Here is a 13,246-nt window from a genome sequence, read left to right on the forward strand (position 1 = left end):
TGCATGAGGTTGTAAATTCCACAATCACTGCATCTGTAAAGTTATGGAGGAACTAAATTGTAGAGTTTAATGGTGTTCTTTGAGTGCCTGAAACAATACCAAGAATGCATGCATACTGTGAGATCACTCAGTGTACCAAATGTGTAGAAGTATACTGTATATCAGCCTGATCATATAACAGTATGGAATATACATCAAAGCTGACCGAACTGGATTCTGTTTTAGAGAGAATAGAGGGTTACCTAAAGGTTATCCACCGAGAAAATCATGCTTTGAATCACAGTGCATGTGTGAAAATTTATCTTAAATAATCGTGAGATGTTTGCAAGATCATCAGTCTTTAATATCCTGCGAATATCCAAAATGAGCCACGTTTAGTCGTACGTCCATTAAACAGAATTTATGTTGCATTCATTTACCGTTTATATATGTATTTTATATATGTAATATACGCATATTTCAATATATATTTAATCAACAGAGACGGGGACACATCATCATAATAATAATAATAATAATAATAATAATAATAATAATAATAATAACATAATTCATACATATAAAATATGCATTATGTAACTACTTCTCTCGAATAGAATATCATTCATTCATCTTTAAAATAAGGAAATAAAATGCACTATTTACATTAAAATGAAGTTATTAATATATGAACACCACCGAATTGTTTCCACTTCTCTAATTCCATAGTAATATTTTCAGCTATATTGGGTGCATACTATAGGTAACTCCCTGGCTACATCTCCAGTCATGTTATAAAAATATCTCTGAACTAAACATGTCTGTAGCATATAAACAATATACGATGTAATATTTGGAAACCGTACAGTATTACATGAATTTCAATAATTCTTTATTTTACAATATATTTTCTCCGTAAAAACATGTCAGTGTCACGTCACAATATTGTAAATAACGTTTCTTTCGTCATTACCTAATTTCCAGAAGACTGAGACTTGTTTTAATAAAGTCCGTTCAAGCTCCCGGACTTTAAATATAAAACGAGCCGGGCTGAGTGGCTCAGACGATTGAGGCGCTGGCCTTCTGACCAGAACTTGGCAGGTTCAAACCTGCTTCCGCCAGGTGGTATTTGAAGGTGCTCAAATACGTGAGCCTCGTGTCGGTAGATTTACTGGCACGTAAATTAACTCCTGCTGGACTAAATTCCGGCACTTTGGCGTCTCCGATAACCGTAAAGTAGTTAGTGGGACGTAAAGCCAATACTATTATTATTATTATTATTATTATTATTATTATTATTATTATTATTATTATTATTATTATTATTATTATTATTATTATCATTTCATATAAAAGACTTGATCATTTCGACAAGTAGAACTATATATATATATATATACCACCCAGACAAAATGTACATATTCATGAAGAGACAAATATAGTACCCACGTAATTGTTCACGCTTGGTAATTTACTCCATGATCGCGCAATGTTGAAAACAATTACAGTAATCAACCTGAAAACTCTCTCTCTCTCATTCACGCACACACGCATATACACACTCACGCTCTATTTTTGTATGCAGATAGATAGTATGCATGTAAATGCATGTAAATAGTTTCAAGGTTTTCTCTAACTGAACTATCTGCTGAGATAGACATATGTAGACTGAACCATGGAAATCCGTAATCTGCGCCAAGAGGAATATGGAAAACAATCAAGGTTAGTACTGCTTATTTTCCCTCCGTTTTTTCTTTTTCGGTTGGTAACACAGAGATCAGAACACATGCCCATTTGCGTTACTTTTGTCTAAACTCTCACAGTTTCTGTGGCTTGCTAAACGGCGAGTGAAAACGGAAAACTTCTCACCGTCGTTGACGGCCACAAATTTCGTCTGAAACATAAGGGTAAAGATGGCTTGTGCATATGATGCTGTGTAAAAAAACTTGTTGCAGTCAAATATATACGTATGGCGAATCAGACTACAAAGGTAACTTACAGAAATTAAATTCAGAACATAATCATGAGGACGATGGAAACTTAAACCGGCAAACATTGTGTAATAATCTTAAAATAAAAGCATGTGGGTGAATGAAGATGCCATTAAAGATAAGGCTTCTTCATTCACCCACATGCTTTTATTATATAAAGAAACAACTAATGCAGTAGATTCATTTAATGCCAAATTGAATTCCTTGTTTTGCCATGCCTGTTCCAAAACTTTCCTTTTCATAAATGCACTTCTCCAATTTCAAGCAAATGCCTATACATATAAGAAACATTCAACAACTAGTACATGTAAGAAGGCCCGAAAAAGTAAATAACAAGTATTCTCGTATATACAAGTGGAGAAAGCAATATATCAATAATTAAATACCCCGTTCATATTCGAATAAGTCATCAAAGGACAATAGAGCACTTAAGGAAAAAGAAATAAAGTTTAAAGGAATGCTCATTTAATATATGGCAACGATACTTGCCCTAACACTTTTAAACATACCGACGTTATTTTGAAGACACTTCTAAGTCTAGTAAGTCTAGTATGTCGGTGACGCGGTTTACACCATCTCGGGGGGGGGGGGACCGGCGCAGTTTACTGACTCCGACATGGCTTATTGACGAACAAAATGCATAGTAATAACAGAAGAGAATGAAACGTTTTCCCGTGGAATGGAATTAAGAACGCAATTCACGCTGGATGACACTTAAATTTTTCATGGGTGAGATTTGGTTCCTTAGATTTTTTGTTCTATTTATTGGCTTTAGGTAGCAGGCCAGACAGATAGCTACAAGTACATTGGAATACAAAATATGAACAGTAAATATACACTCGCAATACATACTCACGTATGAATCTTACATAATATTGTACTTGGATTTCGTAGTTTTAATAGTTCTGAGTCCTCACAGAATACATACACACACGAAATTTAATTTAATTAATTAATTTGATTGATTAAGTCAACTTTCCTTGCTCCTGTCGTGACCTAGGGGTAATCTTCAAATCTGGGTTCAATTCTTGGCTTTGTCACGAATCTAAGACGGGTCTGAGAATATGGAACAGAGTACACTTAGGACCTTACACTTGGTAAGAACAGTGAGTTACCTCACCTAAACTTTGAGTGAATGTTGGAACCTGCCTTCCCCATCCTAGCACCAAAACCATGCACGATCTTAGCCAACTAATTAAACAACAAAACTGTTCCTCTAAAATAATTTATAATTAAAACTTAGGGTCGCAATTTGTTACCCATTTCTATTATTACGGCAGGTAGCTACCTAAAGGCAGAGAAGTCTCCTCACATCACCCAAGTTAGGAATCAAGAAATTTAGAAACAATACTTCCACTTCAGATGAGACACATGGAACTTAGTACCAGGTTCATTTCTGACGGCAAAGGCGACCAGACGCGGAACCAAGGCACGGATGGCGGAAATATTTACCTTCCTCTCCACCGTTGACCTCCATGGCCCACATGAAGATGACTTTGGTTTATATTTTGGTCCTTTCAGTAGGCCTTTGTATACGTCTATATCTTCACGTTACACTAACAAAATGATGTTTTTGGTAAAACGGAGACAAGAAAAGACAAGGACTGGGGAGGTAATGGCCGTGACATTCATTGAACTAATGTTTGGGTATATGCCTTGAGGGAAAACCAAGAAAAACTACCTAAAGGTCTGCCGATGGTGAGGTTTGAAGTCAAACTTACAAATACGCGAGTACCACGTAACCAGTATTATTACATCCATGTAGACAAGTCGTAGCTCCAATACTACACAGAACCAACGTCCTGCTAAGACGATGAAGTAAAGGTGTGGTCTAATACCAACATTCCTGGCGACGACACAACGGTGCATGTCTAATGTCTGAATCTTTGTCCTGGGGTATCATTTAACCTAATGTTTACCAGATTCCTGCTGAAGACACGTGATATGGAAATACTGAGAAGTGTTTCTAAATCATGTGGCAATAGTGTAGTGTAGTCTATAACTCTAACGAACAGTTCAAAACAAACTCCCTGATGGGGAAAGACCCCCTTAGTTTAACCCTTTGACGCACGATTATTTCGTGTGAACATACTCCTAGGACTATAATAATTTACGTATTAGGTTGTTAAAATGGTAACCAACAACAATAGAGTTACATTTCTGATTCTTATATTTTCACTGACGTTATGAAAGGTTTTCGTCCGCTGACGGCCCTAGTAGAGGAGAACTCGTGTTCGAATCCTGAATTGTTCGCTTTGTAATTGAAATATAGTCACCGTAATTACTCGCCGCGTTATCAAGTATTCTCGACCCCCATCTTCTCCACTATCAATAGGAAAGTGGAATATTCTTTCCTCTTTCTCATGACGTCAATATATCTGACTTACTGGTAATTATTGTCTCTGAATTGGACAGCACTTACCCACGCTGTGTACGTCATGACAAATTGGAAATGCATACAAGCGTGTGTTTGACGTGGGTCAGTGTTATTAATAAAGGGTCAGTCAATGAATTGTATATTATCGACTACACTGTTTATGGGCTGTCTAATGTCCGGTACTATTTATATTGTCTTGTATGGGTTATTGAACTATTACAGTCTACGGCCTGGTTTCAAGGCGTAGATGAATCTTGTAAAAGATGCATGTGTCTTTGAACAGTGAAAAGTATAATTGTACTTGTGTTAAAATCAGGGAGTGGCTAAACCAGTACAGCATAACAAAGGTGACCTAAATCAGGATACAACGTGTAGATGGAACAACCCATGAAAATTGTGTATGTTGCACAAATTATAGAACTGTGTTGCCGGTATCATTGTTCGCCGTTGCTTATACGATTTCTACAAATGGTAGTAAATTGGAGTGCCTGATTTCCAATGTATTAATTTCAGCTATAGATTTGTGTGTTAGGGGAAAGCTTTCCAGTCATTCGTTTCTTTACTTTGAAAGGTTATTTGTATCTTTGTTAGAAGAGTTTGATGAAGCGGACCTTCCTGCAACATGTCATTTTGGAATATACCTAGTTTATTCCCAGTCATTGTGAAGATCTTTTGTGAGGTAGGAAACCTTGGTGCAGTTCCCGCCCATTTAATCTTTTTCAGAGGAGTAGGGGCCCTAGTGGACGTACCGGTACACAGCCTCATGTACACGCCCTGCAAGAGAAAAGAAAATTTATCATGCTCCATCTAAATTCGCGGGACCCATTTTGGTGAACTCTGACTCCCAAATGATGGCCATTTCATTTTACATATTATTATTATTATTATTATTATTATTATTATTATTATTATTATTATTATTATTATTATTATTATTATTTCAAATGAGTTCAAATCAAGTAGAATTAATTAAGTTATAAATGGCAACCAAACTGGTTGCTGCAATTATATCACACAGGTTTTTAATGTGTTTTGAGCATATTAACCCCGGTATATACCTTTAATCTCTCTCAGTACCGAGGTAGTTGACTTCACGGTTCGGGTGAGCTTGCATTCGGGAGATGACGGTTTATAATTCCACCGTCGACAGCCATGAAGATGGTTTAATGTGCTTTCTCATTTTCACACCAAGCAAATTCTGGGGCTATATCTTAATTAAAGCCACGGGCGCTAACTCCCCAATACTAGCCATTTCACATCCTTGCGTCGCTAAAACCTTCGATGTGTTAGTGTAACGTTAAATCAGTAGCAGAAAGTGAAAATATTTCGTAATAACTAATATGTCCTTTCTATTGTATATGTTGCACTTCAGGATTTAGTATAGATTTCACAAGTTGTGAACACAAATTTCTTTCTCGTCATTACAACATGCTCCACTTAGAGACCTTATCATGCATACTTTTGTGCAACAGTCGTAAGTATCCCTTACGTTTCCAATGGGTTTGATGTCAGGGAAGTTCCCTGGTCGCTCTATTACAAGAATATTCTTATTACCGAAGAATTTAATTTACTCCTTCTGAGGATAAAGCAGTCAATGCGGTTTTCTTTTCTCTGCTACAGTTTCGCTCATTCTTGGGTGAAATTGAGCCGATCTATTTCTGCTGCTGGATAATACGATTTACGTTGCCTAAACCGACACAAAATTTAGTAGCTATCTCTCTTTGTGTCAAAGAAATATTCTGTGATAATGCTATAATCTCACTATTGTTCTGTTAACCTTACTTTAATTGAGGCTAGGCCTCAGAAGGAAACAGGTGTGTTCAGTATCTTAGCTGGAATTAAAGTGAGAAAGGACAGATAACCGCTTCCAAAACTTGCCTTGAAGTTATTTTGCCACATTCCTCTAATCGATTATTCAGGAAGAAGCCGTGGTTCAAAAATAGATGGGAAGTTACAATCCGAACCTCTAGATGGAAGTAAGTAAGTAAGTAAGTAAGTAAGTAAGTAAGTAAGTAAGTAAATCTTTCTTAAACAGTTTACACTCCAAGGTTGACTTTTACCTCGGACTCGGCGAGGGAACCCACCTCTACCGCCTCAATGGCAGTGTCCTGGAGCGTGAGACTTCTGGTCAGGGGATACAACTGGGGAGAATGACCAGTACCTCGCCCAGGCGGCCTCACCTGCTATGCTGAACAGGGGCCTCGTGGGGGCATGGAAAAATTGTAGGGGATAGGCAAGAAAGAGGGAAGGAAACGGCCGTGGCCTTAAGTGACGTACTATCCCAGCATTTGCCTGTAGAAGTGGGAAACCACGGAAAACCACTTCCAGGATGGGTGAGGTGGGAATCGAACCCCCCTCTACTCAGTTGATCTCCCGAGGCTGAGTGGACCCCGTTCCAGCCCTCCTACCACTTTTCGAATTTCGTGGTAAAGCCGGGAATCGAACCCGGGCCTCCGGGGTCGCAACTAATCACACTAACCACTACACCACAGAGGCGGACAAGTAATAATAATGATAATAATAACAATAATAACTACGCTTTTATCAAATATATATCGAGCTCACGGTGCTCACTTATAATCTCGCTGTGCTTAATTCGATTAATAACTCTTACTAAAACTAATCAAAATTCAGCTATATTCTTCTTAATGATCATGGAATATAAGCGACACATCGAGGGTGTTATACGTGTCCAGTATATGTAAGCTTGCATTCGGGAAATGCATAGCAGGTGGGTTTATAAGGAGGTGTCCTGAATTCAGTTTGTGTCAATCAAAATCTACTTTCGTTTCTCGAGATAATGAGAGCATCCAGCGGATAGGCCGTTAAGGCCGTGCCTTAATGGAGGCCATGCCCTCTACTTTTCCAGTCGTAGCATTTTCCTATCACAGCGTCGCCAAAAACCTGCCTTTTCTAGGCTGACTCTAAACAGCTAGCAAATAAATAGTATACAAGCGACGTATATTCTGACAAAATTCCTGATCTTAATTGATTTTTACATTTCTCAGAAGTGAATGGTATTTATCTGCCTTAATGTCACACACTCTCCTAACAATCAGGAGATACTGGGGAATACAATTAAAATAAATGTTTGAATTAATCATGTTACCAGACGTGAGTTTAATTGTTATTGGTTGATCCGCATGTATCTGAGTTGATATCTTTGACTGAAACTGTGTGCAGGTCGAGGGCGCCGTCGCGCCTCATGGAGCGCTACGAGAAGCTCAGCAAACTCGGGGAAGGCAGCTACGGCATGGTGTTCAAGTGCCGCAACAAGGACACTGGACAGATAGTGGCCATCAAGAAGTTCGTCGAGTCTGAGGACGACCCTCTCATTCGCAAGATCGCGCTCCGAGAGATCCGCCTGCTCAAGGTAAGATCGTGCTACAGCAGATAGACTACTGTACGGGTCGTGAATGGGTGGTTTGGTTTGAGTCCACCGAAGGTAACACTATTAAGATATCACACTCAGAATAGTCAAAGAATGTAATGCAGGCTCCTCAACTATCTTTTGGCATGAGGCTTAGGCTGCGGTTACGGAACAACTAGCGGTTACCCGCGTGAGCTAGCGCTACACTTTATAAACATTGTTCAGTGTTGAAACGTTCGTGATACTCATTTTATCACGCGCGATCTTAGGCTATCTAGCACCAATAAAGCGAGTGAACAGTCCACTGTCTGTTTCCCCTCACAAGTGAAGCTTGTCAGCAGAGTCATCGTGGATTGAGAAAAATTAATAAACGAAGACAATTTCATTTCATTCCATTCCATACATATTTTAACCTTTTTAAAGAATTGCGTGTAATATGAAATAAAATGTAGAAAATATTATAGTCTATTATATTCCAAAATATTTTAATTTCAACAATTCCCTTACCTCAGTGTTATTGCGAGTTTCTCTTCTGTTAAATTCAATGCTTTTCCTGTGCCTTGCAATAAGGTCCTTTATATTATCTAAAATATCGTAAAATGTAACTGGTCTCATTCTATAATATTCGAGAAATCTTTTTTTTTCGTCATCTTTAAGCATTCTATGCAAATGATGAAAATCACCGAAGTCACGTCGATTTTTTATAAATTGGATGCACTGAATACCAGTCTATGTAAATAACTAGATTTCAGAAAAGTATTCTCATATAAAAATAGCTCTTCCCCTACATAGAACTCCATCGCTTGTAATGAACTAAGGATAACAAACGTGAAAGCGTCTACCCGCTACTAGCATGTTTAAAGCGCTAAGAGAAGCGGGTTGTTCCGTAACCGCAGCCTTAGCGTACAGCTGTCCGCTTCTTTAGCTGAGCTGTTGCGTACTAGGCCTTAGTCCGAGAAAGTCCAGGTTTGATTCTCGATCTGATGTGGGATTTTTAACCATGAATTCCAACGGACCGGGTACTGGATAATTGTACTGTTTCTATACATTTCTACAACTCGTACACAACACATAGCACGTGGCTCCACTTCAATATTACAAACAGTACCTCACACGATAGGCGTCGCTCACCCTTCATGTAGGGTCTGCCTAAGAAAAGGGCTGCACCCGGGATACAACAGTCACATGAAATAAAGACAAAATACACACCTTTAAAGTGTAATACTGGCCTAATATAAAAAGTCACTTTTTCACTCTTTGAAATGATACACTGAAAGTCAAATCAGGACGTAAACTCTCAGAAAGTTCAAACAATCCAGAGATCTAAAGAGCCGACATAGGTCTCTTCTTGATGTTCTCATATTAAAGGTTTGATACGGCGTTTCCTTGTGTGAAAGAACTCTCGGCATATTTCCAAAATTATTTTCCCGGATACAGTGAGTACCCACGCGAATTTTTGGCATGCGATCAGACAGCATCTTGATTATTTATAGATGATCTCTATCGGAGTACAACCATTGATCCTGTCGAGCAAATAATAGAGTCAACTCATCGTGGAACCGGTTCAGTGATCTGAGCCGTACAGGAACAATTATTATCTTTCCGTAGGGGGACATAATAAATTCTTTCAGGAAAGAACAGAAAATAAGAACATCTTGCACGTACTTGTGGCAGTTATCTCTGTTTTTCTGGATGCTGTTCTTATTCTAAGGTTGTCAACCCTGAGGCTGACTGGCAACAGTTCTCCGAAAGCCAAGTCTTGTGCCAGTGTCTTCATCTCCACGCAAGACTGGTCACCCAGCTGCTCCACTAGCTGTCTTACGTATTCCTCCTGAGGCCTGCCCCTACAATTTCATCTTGTTGTTATGCACTTTAAAACAACAGTAAAGTCCAAACCATACCACCTACAAGAGCAATAAAAACGCGTGTCCTACGTAGCTCGACTGTCAGTACGACTGCTACCCGTCTGAAGATATACAGGAATGTCTCGTGTGATCACATCCTCAGCCGTATTACTCGGCTTCTATAACCGCACTCATATTACCACGCTCCTTACAAAACACCACGAAGTAGATTGAAATTCGTTTCATTAATCATATCGAATTTAAAATCACCGAATGGGCCAGGAGTCGAACCCGATTCCTCTGGGTGAGAGGAATGCCATCCCAGTAACTACAGGTCCCGGTGTCGAGAAATAAGTTCTGGAGCATTGTGTCGTGGCTATACCGAGGGTTCAAGTTACGTTGCGACTATAGCTTATTATTTGCTTCTTGTTTAAAGGGACGATAATGCTAATTGAAATCCATACGGGACTTACCACAGAAGATTGTTGCAACAACTGGAAATGTAAAAACAATATTACGGAATCAAAGGAAAACCGCGCTGCAAGAATGCCCGCCACAGATGGCACTAGTAGTTACTCGTATTAGTGTCTATGTTCCTTCTACATGTCATATTATTATTATTATTATTATTATTATTATTATTATTATTATTATTATTATTATTATTTAGAGAAATGAAAGTCAAGTTTGGTTGACACCAAATGAATTCAGGATGCCTAATTATAAAATACTGTGACTCTTTGCTGACAATTTTCTCATATTTCCGAAGTCTGTGTGGAAAAAAAGTCCTTTCGCAATCAAACAAGCAAGCAAGCGCAGTTCTCTTGGTGTAACAGCAAACAAATATTCCTCTACTTCGAACAGCTGAGACTTAGTGTGTTCCACTTTCAGGGGCTTGACCATATAAACCATTTGTTTCCTTTTGATTAGCTTATTTTCCTCCAAAGCATCCTATGTTCGGGTAGCCTCGCTCACACGATAACTAATTCGCACTTAAGCTAATATAAGATCTAAATAATTCCTGCAGTCGACTATATTTTACCCTTGGTGGCATCTAAGCCATAAATCAATCATACCTGTTGGGCCGATGACCTTCGATATTAGGCCCCTTTAAACAACAAGCATCATCATCATTCATACCTGTTATGCATGAGCAACTAATTCATGATCATTGTATTAAATCAGCTGACATAGCCGGTGGCCAAAATGTTTGACTTCTTAAAACAACAATCATAATCATCATTATCAGTGCATACGATTCTTTATAACCTAACTCAAAATTGTTGTCACTAAAATATGCTCGGTATTATTTTAATGGATGGATCGACGGCCAATTCCTCGACATTTGGTGTGGATCACTGAAGACAATTAGCACCTAATTTGCTTAATACAGCGCTATGTTAGTCTAGAGTAAGTACTTTGAAAAAGTACATATAATTAAAGGATGAAAATTGATTAGACGTTAACTGCTACGACTAATCCATTACCATAAGTAAGATACAAAAGAAGATGACAGTAATCAGTTTCCTTCCGTCACTTTTTGCACGCAGCTTTTTGGAACCATGTAAAATTAAAATAGAAATTATCTGTGACTTTACAATGCACTTCCTGATAACAACAATTATGATATAACATTGTTTCAACCAATTAGTGCTCGGTGTATACATTTGAGTGCGTAAAAAATATTTACTTTAAGCACAATTTTCATTATTCCAAACCTGCCTGGGAGTATAAACAAAGCAGTGCTTTTGAAAAATAAATAATGTTATATGCTTTGCGGCTTTTGAAAAAGAATTACATCTAAGGCACATGAACTTCTAAAGGAACCATATATTTTACATACTTCCAAAATTGTCGATTAATTTTCTAAAATATATCTCTTGTAACGTAGATGTTTTCCAAATTTTTCATTCTTTTGCCGAAATCAGAAACATATATAACATATGGTAATGAAGAAATACTATACTTGTAATACTTATATCCTATTCAAGCACTAAATACACCCTGTGTATTCATAAATTGTTCAGAATACTACTATCTGCACTCACGAGAAGTAGGCGCGGCATGAGTAACAGATACTACACTAAGCTACAAACAGTAGTCGTGATAAACAGTGCGAGCTCTCTGAAAGAGATGCGTGTTCATTATTAGACTAATTACAGTAGATGTGTAATTAAAGCGCAATTACACTACCACCTTGAAACTTCACGACTGCACCTTAGTTCGCAAGAATCACCGCTGACGGAACAGATGTTTATTGGTAGGCGTTGAGAGTTGAGATTAACGCATGCGCAATAGCCATGCTCACCCTCCGCATGTACGCGATTTCTCGTCAGATGTTCATAGTACATAATTGCACATTATTTTTATATATTGAAAGAATCTAATAATAGTATTAAAGGAAACATACTAATAAAAGACTCATGGGTATTAAAGGGTTAAGTAGGAACATCCTCAGTATATCCACTTGTCTCAGGACATGCCTTAACATTTGCAGTACCTCTACATTAACCAACAGAGAAAGATTTCTGCAGAAGAACAAAATTTCAGCAATAATGAATTAACGCTGTTTTATAAGATTGTACTTGTTTTCATCTGTTAGAGGATATACTTTCAGCTTGTAGTTCATTATTCAATAATGTTACTGCACCATTACATGGTAATTAAAGTCACACCAAATGTTATCAATTTTTCGGTCTTTTCTTCTAACACCCTACGTATTTGGACAACATTCAATTCTAATTTTCCAATTTGCAAACAAATATGTTTCCATAGTTTTTTTTCATCGATAATATTCTTTCTGCTCTGCTTGTATAACTGGAGACTATAGGGACTTATGGAGTCTTTTCCTATCCACTCAGTTTACCCTCCTCTTACTCCTTACCTAAGACTCCCGTCCTTCGAGGAGATAGGAAGTTTCCTTTGACTCCTATTATTAACATTAAAGGGAAATATGGTCCTGTAATATCACCCTTAAAACAACAACCATTATCACCACAACATTTTCTAATAAGAATTTAGTTACATTACACTTTACATTTAAAATATCACATACATACATACATACATACATACATACATACATACATACATACATACATACATACATACATACATACATACATACATACATACATACATACATACATACATACATAGATCTTCACTGTAGACCGTTATGCCTTTCAGCGTTCAGCCTCCAAACTACTGTGATTTCACTAAACTCTGCCACTATTCGCTATTTGTAACTAGCTCTGTGATCTGTTTAGTTCTACACCTCTTATATTCAAATAATTAGAAACAGTCTGACCATCGTTGTCTTGTTCCTTCTCTACGTCTCTTGCCCTCCGTGACCGAGTCAGTCGAGTACATTCCTAACTTAGCCTTTATCTCCTCATTCTGAGTACCCTCCTGCCATTCTTTCTACCTCCTTTTTATCAGCGATCATTCTCGCTATCCTCATGTGTCTGACTTCCAACTTATGAATAAGATATCCTGAGCCCACCCAGCTTTCACTCCCGTAAAGCAAACTTGATCTGAAAACAGAGTGGTGTAAAGATAGTTTCGTCCGGGAGCTGACTTCCTTCTTATGGAAGTGTTGATCACAACTGCGAGTTCACTGCATCAGCCTTGCTGCACCGCGATTCAATCTCACTTACTATACTGCCATCCTGAGAAAATACAC

The 13,246-nt window shown here is 38.0% G+C and overlaps 1 protein-coding gene across 1 annotated transcript in view; it reads left to right on the forward strand.

Moving 5' to 3' along the window:
* The window catches only part of LOC136875410 (cyclin-dependent kinase-like 4), a 243,294-nt gene that overhangs the window by 175,457 nt on the left and 54,591 nt on the right, over nt 1-13,246 (forward strand). Inside the window, exon 2 of the mRNA XM_067148968.2 lies at nt 7,531-7,720. Coding sequence (XP_067005069.1) covers nt 7,531-7,720 — 190 coding nt within the window. The remainder of the gene's footprint in view (nt 1-7,530; nt 7,721-13,246) is intronic.

This window comes from Anabrus simplex, chromosome 1 (genome assembly GCF_040414725.1).
Source record: "Anabrus simplex isolate iqAnaSimp1 chromosome 1, ASM4041472v1, whole genome shotgun sequence".
In the NCBI taxonomy this organism is placed as follows: Eukaryota; Metazoa; Arthropoda; class Insecta; order Orthoptera; family Tettigoniidae; genus Anabrus; species Anabrus simplex.